A 25,500-nucleotide genomic window follows, 5' to 3' on the forward strand; every position below is an offset into this window, starting at 1 on the left:
GCGAGAGCGTGCGACTTTGTAGTACAACAGCACGATGGCGGCGCAGGGAAGAAAGAGCTCGGAGGGCTCGTAAATCGCAGGATGCTGGACTTGCTTCGATGGTAGAAATTGCGAAACTAAATTAATTACCTGTGAACCCGTGCGCATCGCGTGCGCACGCTATGCGGGAGGAAAGGGCGCTAATAAATGGTCGACTGGGAGAAAGGGGGAGTTTTTAAGACACTCCCGAAGGAAACGCTCGCATCGCCGCGTTTCTTTAAAGCGTATGATTTTATACGGACCTATCCGCTATTCGACATCGGGCTAATTATCTTCACTTTTGATCAGCGAATTAGAAACTCGGAAGATAAAGCTTTCGCCAAACTTGTTAATTATAGCGAAAAGTTCTACGAAAACCGATTCTTTTCTTCCTCTGTTTCTTCATCCTTCACTTAGTTGAAAGCGAGTTAAGAGAACGCGAATTCACTACAGTTTTCCACTACTGCGTCTGTGCAAAAGACCCATTAACCGAAATTATATATGATCTTATATTAAATATATAAATATAATAATAGAAATATAATATATAAATATAATAAGAGAGATTGATTCAATATTGGAATTTAATATATCTGTATAACAACGATTTTGTCAAGATTATTTCGATTTTAAAATCGATGAATGATTATATTATCAAATGTTGATGTGATCGGCCATCTTGTATATCTTCTCTCGCGTTTTATACGATTATAATCAGAGTATAATGTTCCCGGGTCATCTTCCCGGGTACAGCAATGGAGCTTCCGAATGTTGCAAAATTTTCTCGGGAAAATCAAGACGTGGCCGGGACAGCGATGGCGCGTTGCCTCTCTCGTCTCATTAAATATGCAACAATTATTTCCGTACCTACGGTGGCACGTAGTCCTTTCCCGTCGCTTCGTGACACTGCGAAACGGTCCTTATTTGGTCTCATTGACGAGAAGAGTGCGGCGCGAGAGCGGCGAATTTTCCGTGAGGAAATTGGTGCGCCATGGTGACGCGATCCTGTAACCTTATACCTCGTTAAATATGCAAGAATTATTTCCGTACATTTCTAGGCACGTAGCTCACGAAATGATTGTCAAATTCGTGTCAAGTAAGACAAAGATTCGTAACTTCCTTCATCGTGTGATTGCACGAAATCGTTGTTTAGGAACAAGTTTTAGTGACGATAAGGCAGAGCGAGAGGAGGATATGATTATATAATTAATTTTTTTTAAACAAAATCCTTAATTATTATTTATTATATAGACTTGTGTGTATTTCGCATATTTCGATAATTATTAAACATATTATTAAGAATTGAAATTATTCATCGATTACAGTTGCATAAAATTCCAGATAAGACAATATTTGTAAAAATATTATATTAAATTGTATCATAATGAAAATTTTCAATTTTTATATAAAAAATCTTATAGTATCTCAATTTTAAATAATATATATATTTAACATAATTTTTATAAAGACCATAACAATTTTGTCCATCTTAATTTTGATATTGTCTTGTTATTCGATTTCGAGACAAAACAATGCAATAAAAAGACTAGTTTTATCTCGCGCAATTTTAATTAGATCTTCTCTCTCTTTCTGTCACTAGAATTTTTGGCGTAATTTCGAAACTCGTCATCGAAACCCATCGACGAGGTGTTATATCTCTGCTAAAACGAGGCAAAGTTACGTTCCATATACGTGCAAGCATTACGGATATCCCCGGTAAAATACGCCTTTGGGCTGTACGCGAGCTGCCCGAAATTATGGCCGAGGAATATTATTTCGCCCCGCATAGCCCCGTTTTCCCCTCTCTCGCGTGTCCCTCGCATGCCCGCTTCGAGTTATGCGGGATACCTTGCAAATATCGCACTATATTAGGAAGGATACGGTCATCTCCCCCTCGCCCCCCTCTCTCTCTTTCCTTCTGATATTCTGTTACATATTTAACCAACTGTAAGTATGGGAGAATTTAACGTAGTTTATGCGGCTTTGCGCAACTCGCGCGGGATTCACGGTTTCCGGCAATAATGTTTTGCGAATTTGGAAAACTGCTGTGGCCGACCTCGTGTTTTTGCTGAAGTGTCGCGACATTAATATACATGACGGATTTACGGTTAACTTTTTAGAACGAAGCTTCGTAGAGCAATCCAATGGAAATAAAGTTTTGCGCGACGTTTTTGTCGAAATGTTAATTGTGTTTCAATTCACACACATAAAGTGAAACAAAAATATAACATTATAATTTTATTCTAAATCTTTCAATCTAAATTAATATCTAAATTGATAAATAAAAAGTACCATTCTAATTACACGACCGCTTCTTTTTCTTTTTAAAGTAATGAGTTTGCTTAATGCTTATATGTATAATTGTTGCTATCTCTCATACATATTAATTATAATGCAGATCCTTAAACTACGAATAACGTCCATATCTTGCTCAATAACGAGCGCATTAATTTTTAAATTAAAATAGTTATTAAATTTTAATTATAAAAAGCACTGTAAAAGTACTACCGGTTCACGCAGAAGTTATCACGAAAAGGATCGCGTAGATTTTCACGACGGTGAATTTTCGCGACAACTAGAGCTGTGTCCTATGGGACAGGTTGGAAAGAGAAAGATATGTATACTCTCTGATGGGAAAACTTGTTTATGCAGCGTCCTTTACAGGCAATAATGCTAATGAGTCGGATAAACCATTATCACATTTTCAGCAGAGTTACTTTTTTTATACCGAGTACACTGAAAGAAAGCAGATATATATATAAATATCAAAGAAAAGTATAGAAACAATAAAATATAGAAATTTTATAAAAGATCCAAAAAATTGACAAGATTCGGTAAATCATTCATGCGTTTTATAAATCCACTAAATGATATATAATGAAAATGAAAAAATTCTTTACGACGAGAAAATGTTGATTCGCATATACGTCGAGTGTGTTTTATTATTTAATTAAAAAGTTCAACGCGGATTTATTATTCTGTCGAGTGTATGGTTGCCATCTGTGAAGATCTGTGAGATTATCTCTCGGAAGATAGGAAAACGAATGTACACGGCTAGTTTCTCATCGAGATGCAGAGCGCAAATATACAGGAACGAGAAAAAGCGAGAGAGAAAGACGCGAGCTAGTTTGCGGGAGGTCTCGCCGAGGTATCGATGAGAAGCGCACGGTTGGCCGTCGAGAACTTTGGAAAGCTTTTTGCGAGCTTTCTGCCGCGCTATACTTCTGCGCCGCGAAAGGAAAGCGCCACGAATAATTATTGGCAACTGGTAACTGGTAAAGTTCCAGATGGTATAAGCTCGTCGATACGCTTGCATCCCGAGGACTTGCAGCCCGACAGCTTTACGGACTTTAAGGGATGGCGTCATGCCCGTCATATAAATTAGATAGAACGAGGATCATTGTAAAATATGTACATATAGCCAGTTTAGCGATTATTAGCGAACTTTCATTGGTATTCCTTTCATAGTTTCTTAGAGGAACTTCGTTCGGAGCCTTTTCGAAGCTCGACGTATGTGCCATCTTATATATTAGCGAAATCGATAAAGTTGAAGCGCTATTATATTTGCATTCGTTTAGGCAAGTTTAATCGACATTACGGTCGTTTGCGAGCTGGGTTTCGTGACTTTAATTGATGATATAAAAGTCATCAGTTACATAGGCTGCAAACTTCAACTGATAATGTAAAAGTTACAGGCTGCGCAACTTGAACTAATAACTTTTACGTTATCTGTTAAAGTTACGACATTTATATATAGAGCTCGTCTGAACGAAAAACGTTGCACGTACATAACGTTATGTAATTCGATAAGTTTCACCATATCTGCGAAAGTTGCAGAACGCACGAGCGTGCTGAATGTTTACATTTGCGTCATTCCGTTTGCTCAAAATGCGGAAGATAGGCGGACGTGAAAGAACCGTGACACGGAAATGGCAGTTTTAATGAAATCACGGAATTTAATTGAAAGCTAACATTTAGCTAATGGATTCGTCGAGTTGACCGCGGAGGCGTAAAACGCAGAAATTATTTTTCTTCCTTTTGGAAAACCGCGACCAGACTTCCACGCGTTTTCCCAGTTGTGGACGTATGCGATGAACCGCAATAACGTTTAGCCGATATTCCATCGAATTGACTGGCTTGTATCCTGTCTTTTTCTTCTTGATTCGCTCACGAGGGCGATGCGGGAAACTCTTTTTCCACATTTCACGTTACCGCAGCAGTTCAATAGCGGCGAAACTTTTATAGAATCGGCACGTTGTAATTTATCGACTGTACCAATATTATTCCACGAAAGTTTTGAGAAACCGCGTCAGTATAGACAGTTTTTGACATTGAAATATTGCTGGCGTTAAGTCTTTTATATTCGATTTTTTTATTGGACGTTCCATAATGTTAAAACAACTTATTTTATTTTATTTCTATCTATTTGAATATTTCTTTTTTTATTATTGACATTTCTATTCTCATTTACATTTTATATTTTTCTATTTATTTTATTTTTTTTATATTTTAAGAGGTTTATTCTATTCTAGAAAACACACAATAAACTCTGTTCTATTTTATTCTTTTTTTTACAAGAAAACAGATATTTTACAGTCTAAGAAGAAAATCATTTTTGATACGAGTTTGGTGTAGCTTTCTCAACATGAACATGATTAGCGAAACGGATTAGCGAAAAGTGGCACGGGGAGAACAGCGGGGACGCATATAATTTTGCCAAGAAGCTAATCCGGTAACCGTGCTTTCGATAACGTCGGTTCCAGATTTACCCGTGGGACAGGCGGTAAATTTTGCAGCTGACAAAGCCGAACCCTTCGTTCCACTTCCGGGTTCGCGACCGTGTTGGTGGAACCAATGTCATTAGAGCCCTCCGCGTTGGGCCACATCGACGGAGATTATAATTGGACGCGTGAAATGTCTACCGATTCATAATCGGAGGAGCGCGGTGGCGCGGAATGTAACCGATCGTCAAACTTTCCAGTCCGCTTTTCGCCAAATTAATAGTTAGCTTAACTTCGAGGATCGTGGAAAATGATCGGCGCATAATAAGCCGATAAAAAAAATAATTCTACGGAATAAATGTTAATATCATATGATTAATTTGTTCAAATGTTAATATCATATAATTAATTTCTAATAATGCAAAATATATACGAAAATATGATCAGCCCTTTTGAAGTCCAACATTTGCACTTATTATTTTTACTTTTTACTTCTAGATAAATTTCTCAAGTAACAATCTAAATAAAAGATTGCACGTCGTACAACAAGTAATCGATCTCGCGCTTGTTCATTGAAAGGAGGATGATAGTAATAATGTAACAGAAAATATCGCCGGTATTCGTTACGTTCACGATTGGACTCCGGATGCGAACAAGGATGGAAACAAAGTTGAACGATATATCGCGATCGACATAACTCAATTGCCACTGTCTCTCCCTCTTTTCTTTCCCGTCTATCCATTCGCCGCTCACCAACTTGGGAAAGCGTAAGAGACGTGTGTGGATATGATAGATTGTTTCTTCGAGGCCCAATTTCCAGCGAGTGACGCATCCGATGTCTAACGTCACGCGACATTTTCGTCTTTCCGCCTGTTCTCCTCATTTTCCATATCACTCATCATCGCCCACGTCTAATGTACTCACCGTTTCACATGACACACATGTAAATATGCGCGATCGAGCTGCACAGAAACCAAAATGACAGCTGAATATTTGAAAATAAGATGACAGTCATTCGCAAAACATTCGCGGGATGTGTGTATTTTTATATCTATACGTCACAACGGTTCCGTTAAAATGTTGTAATGTATTTTATTTAAATAATAGATTAAGTGCGCTCTGGATTTGAATAGGATTACGCTTGTGACACATGTCCCTTGTTCGAATGAAATATTAGAATTTGTGGATTAGGCATCTGCGGCGCTTAGCTATACTCGTCCAAACTGTTCGTCTTACTTTCGTATCTTTACGTGTACGCTTTTGTGTGACGGCTCGACGATGTAAAATACCAGCACGACGGACCTTTTCCCGGCCGCTCATATATTACGAGTCGACGGCACGTGTTACATCCCATATAAGCTCATCGTTCATAAAGCTCCGTGGTCCCCGCGCGCGTCGCAACGACGTGGGTCGGAACGCCACTGACAAGCGTACATGAGTGTCTCGTCGTTCGCTAGACGTTTCTTTTCTGGGAGGAAGATCCATTCGTCTTGGTAAGAAATCGAGTTCGAAGCGCGTTTTCGACGAGACAGCCAAGTATACGTCGGAATTTTGTCCTTTCGCAAATCATGACGAATTTAAATCATTTTTGCCGCACAATAATTTACCATCCCAAAAACAATTAACAATACGCACCGCTTCTTTTTACCAGAAAATTATATTTAAATTTCACAATGTTAAATATGTAAAATATTAAAAAACATAATAATCTATACGTTAGTCGAAGGCAGTTAAATTTCGATGTATAATTCAGCGGTGATAGTAGTGTCTATGTTGAATAATCGAAATGTCCCAAAAACAAGTTACACATGTATTTGCGTAATATTATCGGTGCAGCGCGGCATGGATATTTAGCGAGCGAGATTTCGTATGTAAATGCTCCCAGGAGTGACTACTTGCATGCCAGTGCTACAACTCGACGCGATAGTAATTTAAATTGCGCAACTTCCGGAGTGTTAGCGCTTCGCTCGAATACCTTGCTCCAGATCCGGCGCGCGACTGTGTCGCATGTTATAGCGAAAGCAACATCGATAGTTACAAATGTCCATTGTCAGACATGTACAACTCGTGATCTGCAATTTACACATGGCGAACGATTCGAACTGCGTATCGCGGTACCCTGTGTCTCATTGCTCTCGAAAATGGAAAGTATTAAATTATTTGTGCGACAACATTGCGTAGAGTAATTGTTGCGTAACTATCGCCCCGGAACCGCAACGTAGTTAAACATTAATAGATGAATTTAATGCTATCCGAACGAGCGGAAAATACGGGCGGAAAGGGCGAAACGATAATTAATTTTATCGCGCGCGCGTCCTTTGTAATTTAACGAAATAAAAAATTATATTACATAAAACGGTATCGCAATCGACCAGGAGGTTTATAATGCATTACATTTACGCACGCAACGTATAAATCAATATCAGTTCATGTTCTCTAGTATATTACATCGCATGACACACTGCTTTCGATTTCTGTGATAGAATCGAGTCTGATCCTACATGTACGTTGGATTAGTTTCGCAAACCTGCTTTATTTCCGTATTGTATTTTACTCGTCGACGCCAAACTTTATTTTGCGCATCATTTTCTACGATCTCTAAGTTCTCGTAAAAAAAAAATACTTCTTGTTGGTAGAAAAAAAACGCGCGAATATCGTCGTGCGAAAACGCGCCGTATATTTACGGACAAATATCGTTTCTACAGTCGCGCGGCTGCAAGTGTCATTGCACCGCCAGATGCGGTCCCGCGTAAACCTATCCCCCGCCCTCTCCTCCTACCCTGTTCCTTCTCTGCTGCACGCTTCCCGTAATTTTTCCTTCTTAAGGGAAGAGCGTCCCCTCGGCGCTGTTTAATCATCGCGCGCGCAGGTAACCGCGCCCGAGGGTGAAAGTGCGGGTGTAGCTAGAGGCTGAGGGTTGGGATGCAGCTGCACTTGGTTGCGAGGCGTTTATCAAGCGAGTGCATCCATTTGCCGCGGATAGTCGGGACTATGGTCTGTGATTTGCCGCAACTATCGCCGCTTGCATAAATCATTGACCGTTTCAGCCGTAAATAATCGCGCTCATGAATCACTCGTTATTATTCAGTCGTAAATAATTTGAAATTCTCTGCCTATCTGCAACGGATCAGCTTCGCTCGCTTCGAATTTCTTTTTTTTTTTAATGAAAATTTTTTATCATCTATGTATTTCGCATCGATAATATTCTTAATTTATTATTATCCGCTTGGAGTGTGTCATACTTATTCCTATTTAGTGTTGTATCGTATTTTTTATTTTCTTATACATACCGTCCGTTTTAATTCTCTTTGCACTTATTATCTTATAACTGTTAATTGGAGTGACATTTGAAAACTTGAACAATTAAAGAAAAATTTGATTAATAACTTAACATTGTTACTTATTATTATAAAACATTTTTTATTGAATTTTATCGCATTGCTAACTTGATAAAACATACGAATAAAATACGGAATTATTCTTCCGGTAAAATGTCTTTCTATTTTTGAGAGATGTGCGTAGAGAGAAATTCGCGATTAAGTCTTTTTTTGGAAAAACAATGGTAGTAGGTCGTGACCGATGTGCGATCTCGTGCGTCACGTATTCTCTACGCCATTTTTACCTCTTCATTCCTGTTCCACTTGCATTTCCTCTTCAGTTGTCTTCTTTTTTTCACGGCGCTGCTCGTAATTACGCCTGGAATAAGAGAAAAGCGCTCGTCGACGAAAGTGTACCTATAAAAGGCAATCTGTTTTATTATATGCAATCTAAAGCACTAATATAAAGTCGCCATGATTTATTTCGCGAACGCTTTGAGATAAGGATTCATGTATAATCATTTTTCTCATATGCGATCGAGAGAAAAAATCATTCTACAGTTTTATATTTATGTCATATACACATAATTATTATTAGAATATAAAATTTTTCAAACCATGCTTATCTTTCTATTTTAAAATTTTGACACTAATTTTATTAAATTTTATTGACGATGATTTATTAATTTTAATACAATTATAAGAGGGTCTTATTCTTATCACCGTTATTGACATCTTGTTCTAGAATATAAAAGATATACGTGTAAAGGTTATCGACAGTTTCGACAATTACGTTTTTCATCAATCTACGTGAATGCAACAGGCGGTTTCGATATATCTATGTGTTGTATCTACTTTTTATCGAAATCTATAGTTTTTTTTCATTCGTCCGTTATGGAAGGCGTTTTTTCTCTCACGCTAACCTATTGCTTTTTCTCATATCACAGTTATGGAAAAATTTCTTCGTGATTATTCCATAATTGTTGGTTGTAATCAAAAGACTAATAATTTTGTTTATATTTTTTGGATTATAATTATGTTATAGAGCTTGTTGCTTTTTTGTGTAGATAAAATATAGATCACTTAATTTATTATTTTTTTTTTAAATCGGAAAGGGGTAACATTAGACAGAAATTCACTGATTAATCATACTGTGAATTAATTACTGATATCGCGGAAATATTTGCTAATTTGAAGAGCAAAGATAATTATTCCATCTCATTATGAAAGTTAAAATTTTTAATTATGAATATTAGACAGAGAAAAAGAGAGAAGGAACTATACGTTAGTATTCGCGCGGAATTATGTATTATTATTTGGTAGAATATTTTGCAAAGCTGTACAATTATGTTTCTATAATGATTGTAATTCGGAAAATCATGGAAACATGCGTGGTATTGAGAGAATAATTTTCCAGCGAGAGTATTATTCCGGATAAATGTGCTTCGTAGAAAAGAAAAGAGGAAAAGATTATTTTGCGTATAATGGTGCTATATACGTGCTCGGTTTTAAAAGGTTACCGTCGTGTGCATTGAAGTATTTACATGGCCAGTAATAACTTTTAATGAAAACAAATAGTATATCGCAACCCGGGGAATGTTCCACACGCATCTCTCGTATAATTGTTACAGCCGTTTCTGACTGTTTATATAGGATATTCCTGAAGTGTTTGATTTTTTTGACAATTTTTAGCATATATTTCATTGAACGTCATATTTTTCAATTTTTCAAATTGTATCTTTGCAGTATCTCTGCAGTTGCCTTGCGTCAACATTTCGTTCAAAGTAGAAACTCTACTCGAAAAATATACGATTGAAACTTGCAACCTACAGTTTAGTACGTCAAAATCTCTGGATATTTAATCGATATTTTTAAATTTAAAAGTTGATAATATTTAAATTTTGAAATTGATTTTTGAAATTATTTTGTACGCTGCCAGAATCTGCGATTGAGAGGAAAGGCATGATTTCTGATACACTGTATATATTCATCATACGTGCTAAATCTAGGCACAGAGAAATTTAGCCATCGGTGCATTCGGGGCTCAAACCTGATTCTATTTGTTAACGAAAACACGAAATGAACTGACCGTCGATGTAGTGCTCGCTGTTTGTACATACCGACATTACATTTATCGGCATAATAGAGCCGCTGCCATGGTAGATTACATAGCTATTTCATTCGCGTTTATTCCGAACGCGCCTGTTGTTCAATTTAGTTTTGTGTAACTCTAACTTCTCGTATTTCTACGATTTTGCAATTAGATATTAAATAGGAGGAACATTCATTCGTCATTTATTACGCGTACGATGATCGTTATTAGTAGTGCGACACAAGTAATTATTACTAATTGGGTAGAATGTAAAATGTCATTGTGTGTATATATCTGCGCTGTCGGTTGCAGATTTAATATAATATCACAATACAATTTAGATCGAAATTAATAATAGAAACTGTGCTTGTTGTCATAAATGCAGTCGAGAAATATTTTATAATTTAATTAATATTACATCTGTGTTTTCGAATGATTCAACGTGTTTTGAAACACACAACTCAATTTATTATCGATTATCGTGTATCTTGTGGTGCATTTATCGCTAAAATGAAGCAAAATAAATATATAAAGTCCATAAATAGCAAAAATACTCGCTAAAATTACAGCAAGTTAGAATATCTAATTGAAAATCCGATAAACAATATGGATATTATAATAGGCTGACAGACAACTGCTACTCCGTTTTTAAAATAAAGAATAGAAAATTATCATTGCACATGAAAGACATCTGTATTGATATTGCTATTAATATTAATATTCTATAATTTATTATATATTAATGTTCCGTTATACCATTTATTAATAATCAAAAGAAAATTTATGGGAATATTAGAGTATGCAATTTTATAAAGTAGGTACAAAGAGAATATTTCGTTTTAATGATTTACGTTTGTAGAAAATATTTTTCTTTATTGATGGTTAGAATAATAAAATTATTTTAATATTAGCATTAATGACATTAATGTTGAGAAACGATTACTCAACTGCAATAGCGAATAAGGGAATGCATGCGAGAGAAACGATCGATGATCGGGGATGGTGTAAATATAGCAAGAAACAGGAGGAAGAATTTTTGATAGCCAGTCCGCGCGCGTTGCTCCGGGGGTTGCAGGTGGCAGAGTAAACGAGGAGGGATTGCCGTAATTACGCGATTCTCGCGGGGCCGCCGAGGGAGGAAAATTTGCAGGCACAATCGGGCAGCCAGGGATGAAGTTACGCAAGACGAGGCGACAGTGTGCGTACATGTGTATACGCGCGCGCATGCGATTCCGAATGGAATGTTTAATCGATTTCGCGCATTTTTTTTTTACTCGCGACTCACCGTCGCTTGCTTCGTCGAAGCGAACCATGCGAATTCATCTCTTCGACCGATTACACAGATCGATACCTACGCCCCGAATCCGATCGATGACAATTACTCGAATTCGTTTCGTGCAAATGCAATTTACCAGTTTCGCGCTAATTATTTTAATTTTAATTTGAATAATCTCTGAATTTGAATAAGCTCTGAATCGATTTTCATTTCTTGCTCTCAATTCGATTCTTAAATTTTAGATGCGGCTGATTAGTTTTTTACGTAGTAAAATGTTATTGTGTATATGCGAATAACATTTCACTGATGAGTTTTTAGCTGCAGTTCATCTGACATTATTTAATATCATTTTTAATTAAAAATTAAAAAAAAAAGAACTTTATTTTCATAATCAATCTACTAATTAATTTCCATTTTCAGTTTCTTTCATCTCTCGCTATCTCAAAGAATGATATTTTGATAAAAATATCACGCGTTGACACGTTAAATACGAAATGAGATTTATACATTATATCAGGATCTCGCGATAATAACGTGTATAATAATAATGTTTTTCACCTTAATAACTTTCCCTTAACACAGGCATGTAATTTTCCTTAACCCAGAAGCAAAAGGCGTTGAGTTCCTTAGAAGTTGATCTTAGCGAGATAATTTCCCCAGAGGCTGCATCACTTTTGTAGGCTTCCTGTTATCTTTTCCGGAATAATCTCGCTAACGCGTTAACCAGCCGTTACGTCGTAATCATAATGTCACGTTCGCGTTATATGATATTCGCCGCTGCTTTTTCGCACATTTAGTTTTTCGTTTAAATTTGACACACATGATGACATTAGATTTTCGAGAACCATACCTGTATCTTATACGACGAAATTTCGCGTTTTCGCGTTGCACCTTGAATACAAGCGATTTAACGGAGGATGCGTTTTATTCGTTGCGCGGGGGAAGAGGAGGGATATACGAGTGCGTCGTCTAGGCTGATAGCGCGAAGTGACATAAAACGAACCCGTGATGTACCGACGGTGCTCACTTCAAGTTGTAAACAATGTGCGATATGCAGTGTGATTCGCTGTTTACCGCTGGATGCGCCCCTTTTGCGACGATAATTCATCGCGCGAACATTTATACGCATCGCGGTACGCAGCGTTCCGTTAGCTCTTCGCATGCTGCGTGCTCCAAAATACTACTCCAAAATATACTATCGCACGACTTTGTTTTACGCAGTTTTTATACGAGTCGGAAAATGCATTTCATAGATACGGGTATTGTTTTTGTGCGTAGCAATGCACTTTAACAGTCATACATCTCTCGACTCTTTCACGATGATTATTTTGAAATTTGCACAATATTTTACGTAGTGGAAATTTTTATGAAGTTTCACACGTACAATCTTCTGAGAAATGTCAGATATTATTGAACTAAACACTCCCCATAAAGTATTTGCATATGAGGCGTTGAATATATACTTGAAATATGCAAGTGTGGAATATGCATAAAGATGACAACATATTTCGGTTTGCTTCAATTTTCGTTTCAGCACACCACTGTATATTGCGAGCATAAAACGTTTTAGCGGCTTCAACTTAATATAAGTTACCTGACGTACGCACTTTGGCACACATATTTTTGGCCGCTCTAATCGATAGATAAATTTCGCACGTCGGAGAGGAATTCAACCGCATCTCCCGCAAACGGTTCTCGATCTTCGTGAAATCCGTTTTCCGCGGTACGTGTATGCAATTCCCACGATACTCTATTGCTGCATATAATTTAGTGCACGCCACTGGTACGCAGAATGACAAGGAGAAAAAAAGAGAACGGCGCCGTTACACGTGTCGCATGCGTTACCCGATGGCGCGCAGATACATACCTTGTAAACAATGTTCGCGGCATGACTGGTACGGCCGCGCAACGGCCGTCGCTGCAACCGGATACACCCGTTTTTCGCAACACAATGATTCATCGCCCGAACGTTTTAAATGCGAGCGCGACGCCCGTCCATGAACGATGCTAAAATTTTTCGTCGCCGGCCTTCTCCCACGAGAGCATGGCTGTCGAAAAGCGGGAATATGAGTAGCGTAGAAATTCACGAAATCAAAAAATAATTTTACTTCTTTTTCTTTTTTCTCTCAATAGTGAAAATAATTCGGGGAAAATCTGTATGCCTATAATTAACAGAGATGTTACAATAATTTATATTACTTATTTTAACGTACACATTTTTTACATAAAATTTTAAGACTTGTGTAAACAAACGTAAGTCCTGATGTTTGATTAATACAATGTAAAAGGGCGGATCCTCCATTATAGTTATATATATATATATATATATATATATATATATATATATTTGGCACAAAGGAGATGTAAGATATAAAATATCTCCTATAGTCATCGCTTGTTCATATATCATTTATAAGTAATTGGCCCTTATCATTTCATTCCATCCATTTTGCCTCATCTTTGTCTTCGCATAAGTGCTATCAAATATTTATCTTTATAACGATGTATCGATGTACTATCAAACATGTTATCGCTTCGTAGCATCGCTATTGGCGTAATTGGCAATGTAAAATAATTTGTGACGATGAAGAAAAAAGATTTTCCATCAAAGTCATTCTATTTTTTTGCGAATAAATTTCTCCAAGCTTTGAAAGGTCAGACAGTTTGCGTTTATTCGCGCTTGTTACGTAACGCGATAAATTTGTAACGCTCATTTTTACTCCCGACTGCTGCCAACCTACGTTATCTGTAACAATATAAATACTTTGATTACTCACATTTTACACGCGATTCTATACTTCTTCTGAGATAGTACATATGTGTTAAAAAATCATAATTGTCTTAAATTAATAAGGTATCCTACAACTACAAAAAATGACAAATCAATGTATTTTGTGACTTTTCTATTTCGTCACGTAATACTACTCGTCCATTAACGTTTATATTCGTACTGTTAACGTTATATATCCTTAAATTCAAGTTTTATCGTGTAGTTCGACGGTTAAAATGTGTATTACGATGATACGACGAAATCGTAGACATCATAGCGAAATGGAAGATCGCGGAAACGACGCGACGAGGAAGAAGCTGCCGTAAATTTTCCAGTGACGAGCCACTGCTGGCTGCTGCTGCTGTTGCTGCAAATATGCAGCTGCGTCAAATGCACAAAGCGAGATCGTCCAACCGTCCCGCCTGTCATAAGCATTTTCACGCCTCTGTCATTTATGCTTTGGAAAACGGCGAACAAAGAAAATTGCTGTTGATTCTCATGTCACTCGCAAATCTCGCATGCTTGCTCAATGAATCATCGCTCGAAAATGCGAGCTCTTTCTCAAATCATCATCCGAATGATTTTTTACTTCTCTTTAATTAATATCAATCGAATAAATTTTCACATTAATTAAAATAGCTATATATACACACACATATATATATAGGTATGTACATGTGATCGGGTAAATTTGAAATATATTTTTCTCCAGGGGAAAAATATCGGGGTATTATTTTCGCGTCATAAGCACGTGCAAATGAAAGGCTTTTTGTGAATAACGTCCTACGATTCAATGTAGCATCCCACCCACGTCGGGATGTAGGATTCAAATATTTTTCAGCTCTCGCATTTGTTAAAAAAAATACACACACACACACACACACGCATACATACATACATCCGTGGCCGTGGAGAGCTCTTCCACATAGATGCGCGCGATTTTTCGCGCTAAAATATCTACGTATCTATACCTACCTGCGTACAATATGCGTTCCATCCTCGCGCGCAATTCGCATTTTTCGATGGAGCTCGGTCCAGCTCTTTGATTTGTAACCCCAATGGTCCGCGCCGTAAACGAACTCGATCGATGCCGGTCCTCGACATCCGAAACGCGCGCGCGGCGTCGGATAATCCTTTCGGTGCGCTCTCCATTTAGTATAAAGTTCGTATGGACCGCGATGTGCTACGGGTCGCTTCGATTTTCCGAGCGAGACGGGAAGCGAGGCAGGCGGGAGAGAGGAAGGGAGGGAGTTTACGCGTTTACGAGCGCGGTTCTCGTTATTTTGCGTTATAGCCGAGGAAATCTGCGTCGCGTCCGTTGTGCGTACGATACGCGAAAACTCTCTCGCCGCGCGCATGCGGCGCATATCCGCATTGTTATGGCTACATTTCCGGTTGTTTGTCGTGCAAGAAGGGACTTGGCAGTTCGCCGTACGTATACGTGGGACGATTGCGATGTCCCGACTCTTCTACTCGTTCTTCGCATCGACGGACTCGCTCGGACTCGGAAAATCTCGGCTGCGGCTCCGATTTATACTTTGAATTCTAGACGCCGTGATCCTTTTCAGCGGAGCTTGCAATGTCTTGAACGTTGGCCAAATCTGTACGCTATCGCGTTCTAATAGAGATATAAAAATATATCGTGATTATCTTTCTTATCTTCGGGCGAAATTTGTTACGTTTGGAATGTGTGCCAAAACTGTCCGTTTAAGTTATTTTTAGAGAGAGAATTTAACGTAATTGGTGTGTATCTTTTGTGTATCGCGACGTATACGAAGAAAAATAGCGTGTTTTCTCGAAGCTAAAAAGATGAAATTGAAATAATTGTCGTGTATGGCGTCTCGTAAATAATCACTTGATACTTGGGCGCCGTTTATTGGAAATTCCGGATCGAAGGATGCTGATTAATGTTCTGAAATCGGAATCGCGCAGCAGCATGAAATCGCGGCCATATCCGCTTTTCATTCGGTTTTTTGCGGGCCATATATCGGCTCGTATCGCTCTCTTTTATTTGGGAACGGGGCGCGAGGTGAAATTCAATTTGTCAATTTGCATACGCGCCGGAATAAAATCTATCTGGCTTCCGAGGGTTCTAGTTTCCGTTTGTTATTACTTCTTCCTAAATCCCGAACACTCGGCTCTTCATCATCCGGAAGCGATTCGAAGCGTCGACAATTTGTGAAAAATTATTATATCCGTTAAAGTAAAATTGGATGTGGTAAAGTCATTTTTAAGCTATAATACTTGCTACGGTCAGATATTATTCTCTTCTTTGTTTTTATTTCCTTTCACGTTTCTATCTGAAATCAAATTTTTTACATCAATGTTTTTGCTACAGATAATATAATATATCAAAATTGTCGTAGACATTTTTTTCTATATAGGAAATATTATTTTTCTCCGCGATAATTTTATCTCTGGCAAACTTTAACTTTGTGCAACTCTGGTTTATTTTGATCTTGAGTAATTTGATTTCATCAATCGTTAATTTCATCAGTGGTTGTTACGTTGGTTTTATCAGTGGAAGTACAATTCGATACGATATTCAATCATTTTTCAAGTTGATGCCAACATAAAGAAACTTTTAAAGAGAAGCAGATGACGAATGCGTAAACAATGAAACGCATATTTGGTGCATGAGAAACGACTTATCCGGGAGTCGTGAAAAGAGTGTTTTGTAAACTCTCGCGTAAAAATTTACATATAAACTAAGAGTCTTATGTTTATCAGCTCTCTTTTCGAAGAGTCCCGCGAGTAATATGAATATTTATCCGAGTGCCCGTAGGGAACTTTCGTCCTTGACCGAGCTCGTGTATCGAGAATAACGTCGATCCAGCGTGATGTGTGCTCGTACGTGCTCCGTCTGGTTTTCTCTCTCAGCGATCTCCTCCTCGCCGTATCCATTACCGTAATCTTCCACCTTGCCGAACGAGAACGCCGGATTCCGACTTTGAAGCTCGCTTTTGCTGCAACGACGCAAGTCGAATCGGAGAATCCTTTCGTCCTTTCGGTGAACTTGAAATCGATTTAACTTCTGGCGTCTCTCGATATCGCTTTCCTTCGTTTATTCGCTATTCGTGACAGAAGAGTGATTCTGATAAAAAAATTCTCCGCCTCGCCGAGATGGCGGAATCGGACAGAGAGGAAAATATCATTCATCGCGTAATGTATATTCGTATTCGAAAAACAAAAATTGTATTGTTGGCTAATTGTAAACACGATACGATCGAGAGCGTCGTTATTGCATTAGAAAAATGCTTCCCGAGAATAACGCGTGACATAAATCACCGTTGTCAGGGTATATTCAATTAATGGCAACTTCATGGAAATGATCCTTGAGCGTCATAAATGTGGGTTGAGGCATCGTCAATTGTACCGAATTCCCCGACGAGACTACAATGCCGGTCATAAAAACGAGAAAGAGGACGGAAAAAGGACGGAAAAGTTTTCGCGCGGTTGCTAAAATGGAAAAGTGTAGAGGCGGGTGGGTATTGTTTCCGGTAGCAGGTGCCATTTTCGCGAATGGCACAGTTACCGCGCATTCTCGCTATGTCCCCTTGCGCGTGGCGCGTCGACCACGTGCATAACAGAGGGCTATAGGAATGGCGGAAGATATGTATGCCGTGTATACGTGGCCTATTCAGAAATGTTCATGCGCCCTGTTCAAAGACCCATTACGAAAATGACCATTAAAATAAATTGCTCTCATCGCACGGCGCGCGATGGGCTTTACTCTTGCCGCCTATAATGCCGGCTGATAGCCGCGAATACGTGATGCGGAAATAGTCGGCGGTACGAATCAATTTACGTAAATAATAGAGAGAGAACACGCGGTTCGCGCCCCGACCACTAACAATGGGAGAATTCGCGCCAGTAGATACACGACGCTGACCATTAAATCGGACGCATTAGGGATATATGCGCAAACTTTAAATGTTTTAATATAAGCGCAAATATAATCGTGTTGACATTTAAAAAATTATCAGAAATATATTTCAAGTATCTTTTCACGCGTCTCGTGTTTTTGCAACTGTGTAGAAAGGTAATATGTGTAAAAGCACATATGTAATACGAGCTTACATATGATAAGAATGTATTTATGTTTTAGATTTAATGCATTAATTTTTTTATGCGTATGAGATAATAATAATTCTACGGTAACAACTTTTGATAGAAATAAGATAGGAATATAGTGGATATAAATTTAGAGATTTATTTTTTTCACTATCTTTATTTTTTTCTATAAATATTGGATTTTTTTATTAATTATAACACATAATATTGTAATCGATCGAGAGAGACCTCTATATTTGTACGTTTCATCTGTATAGATTCGTGTCGGAATTAAAACCAGTGTTTGTACTCTCTAGCGGCGCATTGCCTTTATACAGATAGCATTTATACGTGCCCGAGTTCCACAAACATTTCCAGTAAACCTTGTTTGTATCAGTATTATACTGATATTTTTAATTCTGGTTTGTTCGATTCGCTCGACTTTCCTGTTTACAGAAACCAACAACATCTGTTATTTCAAATTTATGCCTGGCACAAACATACCCGTGTTTAGCTTTGACGTTGCATGCGCATTTCTGAAAAACAGTTTTTTTTATCATCAATGACGATGTAACGTGCTAGTTATTTCTATCAGTTTGCTTATACCGCAGATTGTTGTTGATCATATTTTTTCGATATTTTCTCTCATGGAACAGACATATTTTTAATTTTACTTCAAAAAGCATATCCTCTCATATATCTTTTATGAGAAACTTTTTATTATGTTTTAATAAAACAATACCGACTTTCGCACGATGGGTCGCAGTCGATGAACTTTGCCAAAGGCGATTCTCTCTCTCTCTCTCTCTTGCGAGTTTGGGAAATAACAGAATAATTTATTTATAGTGAACACTATAATCCCATTTCGCTGGGGTGATGATATTAACTTAGCGATCGATCGCGCCACAAAACACCGGACAATTTCCATCCTATCTCGATATCGCATTTGCTCTTTTTTCCAAGTAATATGGACTATCATTATCTCACCGCGTTCCTTCGATATTTCTTATTATTTCCAACGATGTACCGGAAACGGTGCAACGCGGAGCAACACGCGCGGCGGTAATTGAAATCTCTCCGTTCCATTAAAATAATATCTCAAGCAGAATCGAGCTTGCGTTCAGGAAGGTCCGTGTATCTCTGCTTCTTTTTTCTCAATCGTGATCTCGAGTGGGAGGAAAGACCGATTTCGTTCCCATTCGTCGGGAATTCTCTCTTTGTTTTTCGCCGATACGTACTTTTCTCGCGCGGAAGTCAAGCGCGCGTTCGATGGCGGATAAAATGCCGGTACATCAAAATCCTTTTTCGGCGCGAGTCAGCAAATATTGACGCTCGTGAATTGAAATTTGCATCGACAGCGAAATTGGCAAAATATTTCCGCTCGTAAAAGAGAACGTTTGCCTGCGGTGGCGATGGTCGCGTCAGAAGTGAAACAAGAGTCAGGAGGAACGACACAAAAGAGGGAGAAAGAGAAAAGGGTCTTCCCGCGGGATACCGGCCGGACGAAGGGCCGTATTGTGGTCTTAAATTTAATATGACGTGTGCTGTATGATCGATTCGGACGCGCCTTCCGGCCATTCATCCCGGCCAATCGAATTCCACAGCAAATATTATGCGGCTTCTCGATGTTTCTCTACGGGAGCATACGTGCCAAGTGTTTTCGCGATCGTTTTATTCGGCGAAACAGAGCTGCGCTTTTTTTTTCATATTTCTGTGTATACATTACGTGCGCGAAATGCATTATTAGATTTTTATATTATTTGAATTACCATGATTTTGTTATCGAACCTCGTGTAAAATTGTGTCGTGCATAAAAATACAATGTTTTTTTTTTTTTTTTGCAAAGTTACTTTTCATGGATATTAAATTAATGAATATTACATTAAAAAATTGCTGTTAAAATTAGTTATATTTTATCAATTTATGAATTAAAAAGATAATAGAATAATATATATCATTAATGTCTACAATTTTTATAAATTTAAAATATTTGTCTAAAACATTCATGAACTTGTAATTTGAAACAAGGAATTTAATAATTTCATGATTGAAATCACTATTTTTATTGCTATCCGGATCTTTAATGACGAGATTTTTATATTTTGATTTTCAGGGTCCGGTCGGGGAAGTGGGCGGCGTGAGGCTGCCGCTGCAGTCATTACATGGATACGGATCTGTGTTCATGTACTCGGCGTCGACGAGTCCCGGGGGTGGAGGTGGCCAGGGTGGCGGAGGCGGGGGTGAGGTCACCCTCCGCCTCCGCGAACCTGAGGACATTCCCGAAGAGGTTCTCGCCCGCCTCGAGGACACCGCCACCCTCTCCATCTCTCTTCAAAGCGATGCAGTCCTGAGGCTAGGAGCGGCTGGCACAGGTGAGTCCTCTTACTCTCTTTTTCACGTTTGTTTACTGATCAAACACGATACGCGCGCGTACGACAAGTATGCTTGTTATGATATCGTAGAAGATGGTTAGACATAGAAGCTGCTGCGATCGATCGACTAATTCTAAAAAAATAGCGAGTTTAACGATCTCATCTATTACTGTTATTAGTAAATTAAGATTTTATCAAAATAATTGTAGAAAAAGTTAACAAGCGATATCAAAGAGTCATTATTTTATAATATAAATAATAAAATGATAACTCGCATTTTATTATAAATATTTTATGATATTGCAAAAAATATTATTAAAATTATTAATAACGCATAATTTTATAATATTTATAATTTTATAATATATCTATAATTTTATAATATTTTATAATATTTCATTTATAATATTTAATTAATTAATTTCTCTGCGAATATAAGAGTAAATGTTCTATTTTTATTAAAATTTATTTTTAAGCTTTTTCGAATGAAAATCGCACGCGTAAACTCATTATTTTATTTATTTACATTTTTTTCATTGTAATTTGTTACAAAAAAAGATTTTTTCCTCGAGTATTTCTAAATTGTAGCGTTGCTAATACATAATTGATTTATACTACGTATAAATTTCTACGGTTAGATCGAGATTTATTACAATGGAGGTCGCTCTTCTCGTATTTTTAGAATCGCGTTCAAATCCTGCGTTTTCGAAGCGCACTCGTTTCTGGATCTGAGTAGATTAGCCTCAGTATCCGAATCTGTGTGTGCTCTAATGCAGAATTATTTCGACGGATTACAGTAATGCTTGCTTTATGTGATCATATTCTTCCGACAAAGCTATTTACGTAAATGTTCTTGTCAGTGAACTGCCACAAGTCGCAATTGAAACGTTTGATTATCCAAAGTTTATGTGTGATTAACAATATTTGCACATTTTTACACATCTTTAATCTTTAAAACAATATATTTCTATTTCTACTTTAAAGAACTGGTTTCTACAATTTTAAAGAATGAATAATTTTATCATAATCGGAATGTTTTTTCAATCGCAATGTAAATTCAAATTGGTCTAAGGTTTAATGAATTAATCAGATAAAAATGACTATATAAGAAAATAGACTTCAATGAGTCGATAAAAGGAAGCGGGTCGAGGATCTTGAAATTATATCTTCGCCACTGTATATAGCGAGCTTTCTGATTTTATCTATTCTTACGAACAGAGGAGTCTAGCAATTGAGAGCTCGACTTCAGAAATGTCCGGAATCAAACGGTTATTGCTTCCTTCTAAGCGGCGCAGGTGACTATTCGGCTCGGATCGTTTCTCGAGCGCAGAAAGCAAGAAGCCGAATCGTTTATGTCGATGCTTAAACTCGCAATCTTTCCCCATCCGGTTTCCCCGAAGTTCGAAACTTTTAGACCTTCCTTGTAGTTGCCATTTTCCATTCAACCGGAGCATTCATGTTCCTTCTCCTTCGAAGTAATTCTACTTCGTCGAGTCTTTTTACGGACGGTCGCCGATACGGAAAACTTGAATTCGAAAAATTTTGCAAGAGACATGCGAGTTCTTTTCATGTCCAAAGATCGAAAGATGTAGCGGCAAGATATCTTTCGGTAACCAGAGATTGTATTTCAAATTTAGAGACATAAAACAGCAAACACTTTGTGTAAAATTTTTACACATCTATTTTTTTTATATAGAGAGCGTCCCAGATTATTATCGTTTAGTTATTTTCAAAATCTATTGATGAATCTCAAAGTTGATCAAAATTCATCTCTCGATATTTCTTTCTCTGAAAACACGGAGCGTTGGGAAAAATGTTTTCTGGTACTATAATTTTATCAAAATTTTCTGAAATTTGAAAATGTTTGATCAATCAAACTTGAAATTGAATGTAAAATGGCAATTTCCTATACTTATTGGAAAAGAAATTTGATCTCGCTATATTAACTCGAGGAATAGGTTGGAAAATTTTACGATGAAATCCGATATTAAACTCTTATTTAGATCATACTTATATCGATACGTTTCAAGAGTTCATAATACTCAATCGCAATTTTGCCGCAGTATTTTTCGTTTTTTAGAATGCGAGTTTCGCGAGAAAACATACTCTCCTTCCTAAATTATATACTATAGCTCCAAGCACTTATTTAACCCAACATGAAAAAAATTTGAAAACCGATATCGCAGCATTTATTGATTTCCCGACTTTTAGAAAAAGAAACAACCTTGTCGAAAGTTTCTACTATCAAAGTGAAATGCATACAAACTTTCGATACAAAATACGGAATATCGAAAGGATCGGGGTTTTTTCTTTCTAGAATGGGGCATCGAGAGAGGGATCCATCTTTGCGAAAAGGTGATCCAGGGACGATCGAGAACGTTAACTTTCGGACGATTTGTCAGAGCCGAACCACGGCGCGGCCTGGTCCGATTCTCGCTCGCACGTTGCCATAAATCCCGGATTTTCATAAGTTTTTCTCCTCCTTCTCTCGAATTGGAGGTCCTTCACCCTTTCCGTTCGTATCGTATCCCTCGAGCGCCTTCGCCAAAATCGATCCGCGATATATCCTTCCTTCGTCTTTCTCCTTTCGTTCTTACTAATGCCGCGGAATCGCGGCTCTCGGGGAAAGAAAGACGGTGCGGGGAGATTTATCGAAGTTGCGGCTTGTTACGGGGGCTTTAGACTTCCGGCAGCAAGAGGTGGAGGACGGGGCTGCGCGCGGCTCGAGCTGTAGAGTCTCTGCCGAGCTCTGCCGAGAGAAGAAGAGAGGTGCTAGCGATTGATTAAGAGGGTCGTTTGTGCCAAGGAAATGCTACTTGAAACGGCACCGCTATCCGAGCCCATTCTCGGGCACGCCCGTTCCGCATCCTGACTCCCTTCTTCTCGTAGCACCACGTTCTCGCTGTAGGAAACGTTACGGCGAATCACTTCTAGACAATAAAGAGAATGGCGAGATTTTTCAAAGTCGAAATAGCTTAATTCTCTTTATTACGAAAATTGGGAAACTTTAGGTGAGATTAAATCCATTTCTAAAAAACGCGAAGACTTGGGAAATGAGTAATTATTATTCACACAATCTATTTAATGAAATTGATAAATTTTAATATATATGTTATAATTTGAAATTTTTTTATTTTTATCGAAATAACATATAATAAAAAAATACATAATTTTTTTCAAAATACTTAAAAATTAAAGCAATCTCTTTCTCTCTTTTCATATATATATATATATCAGAATTATATTTCCAAAGTTGATATTACAGATAATTGGATCACGCACTGCCCTAATTATCTTCCGAATGAATTATACAGATCTCTCGTTCTTGACTGTTGGATAACACAAGATTTGACAAATAGCGACAATATCCTTGTAAATCAATGCGGATCAAAGGGCTGATACCATTCCAGCCATTCAATATCGATTATATTGAGAGCTTTACTCAAAGTACCATTCGGTACTTAAGCGCGACAGTCTGACAGTATAATAGGGTTTCCACAGTAGTGTGACAGTATCAATAATCAGACACATTGAAATTAATCCAAGCCGTTTAATGGTACGATAATCGTAATAGGGAAACAAGCCATTAAATCATCTTGGAAAATACTAATGAGATACATAAATTGCATAAATTGCAACGTTTATATTAATATTTCAATTATTGTTATTAAAGATTGAACGGTAAAGCTTTATTGAAATTGTAATTATAACTTTTGTATTTTTTTAAATATTAATACATACATGCACATTATTATTTGTCAAAATATATATTCAATCATTAAGGCGAAATCATTAAGAAATCATAAAAATATTTGGCTTCAATATGTATGTGCAAAATAAAATTTTCAGAATAATGTTTCTCTTGTCGACGAAAACAATAACACAGGTCGCTTTATTGCAGCTACTGTAACTTATTTATTTATGTAGCATATCCACACGAGAAATATGCAACATTCGAAAAATACCGAAATAAGATTTTATTTCCGAAATAAACTTTTAACATGTTTTTGCTGGTTTTCCTTCCATTTATTATTAAAGTTAAATTTATTATTAAAGTTTCCATTTATTATTAAACATTCTTAGACGAAAATATTGCGTTAATCAAATTTTCTTTTCAAGATATATTGCAGATAAATTAACTTAAAGAGCACATACATAAAGGAGAAAAGAGTTTGACACATTCTATATGTGTCATACTTTTAATATCAAGATATTAATATTTTTTTATTCAGATAGTATTTGCGAGTCAAAGATGATTCCCATCTAAATTTGCACTTAATAAAAATATTATTAATAAAATAAAATGTGCAAATTCAAGTGCGAAAGCATTTCTGATTCCGAATATATATAATATAATCGAGCTAAAAACGCCATACTTCATGGACGAGCAGCGTCTCGAGAAGTCGCAAAACAATAAAACAGCAGGATAGAGTAGTATTGCGTGCTCCAAGACAAGGATAAGAACGTCGAAACGCGTGTAATAGCTTGGTACGGTAATACCGTAAACCGGAAAAGAATGAAACTAGGTGCAGTAAAGGAGCTGAGAATACTCGGTGCAGGCACGAGAAGGGGGCGATAAGTCTGAAATATGCCAGCGTTTTATTCGCGCCGTACGAATATCCGGCGTGAAGAAAGGCAGCGGGGACAAACGCGAAGAGTATTCCGAAAGAGGAGAGCGAGCGTAGGAAAGAGAGAGATGGTGGGTTTTGCATTGGAAAAAAATGTCTGCGATGTACACAGCTTATACAGGGGGCGAGCGCAGCGCAGCGGGGGATATACACGCGAACAATTCCACAGTAGCCGCATAAATAGAGATGAGAGAAAGAGATGGATGTTACGGAAAAAATGCAAAGGCTGAGAGAGATGGCAGAAGAGCGGAAG

At 37.6% G+C, this 25,500-nt stretch overlaps 1 protein-coding gene across 6 annotated transcripts in view; it reads left to right on the plus strand.

Moving 5' to 3' along the window:
• LOC105255092 overlaps nt 1–25,500 on the plus strand; it is a 360,332-nt gene that overhangs the window by 190,342 nt on the left and 144,490 nt on the right. For all 6 annotated transcript variants that reach the window (XM_011264178.3, XM_011264180.3, XM_011264185.3 and 3 more), the window contains one exon: nt 20,361–20,619. In XM_011264178.3, coding sequence (XP_011262480.1) covers nt 20,361–20,619 — 259 coding nt within the window. The remainder of the gene's footprint in view (nt 1–20,360; nt 20,620–25,500) is intronic.

Source organism: Camponotus floridanus, unplaced genomic scaffold, assembly GCF_003227725.1.
Source record: "Camponotus floridanus strain SB8 unplaced genomic scaffold, Cflo_v7.5 scaffold13, whole genome shotgun sequence".
Taxonomy (NCBI): Eukaryota; Metazoa; Arthropoda; class Insecta; order Hymenoptera; family Formicidae; genus Camponotus; species Camponotus floridanus.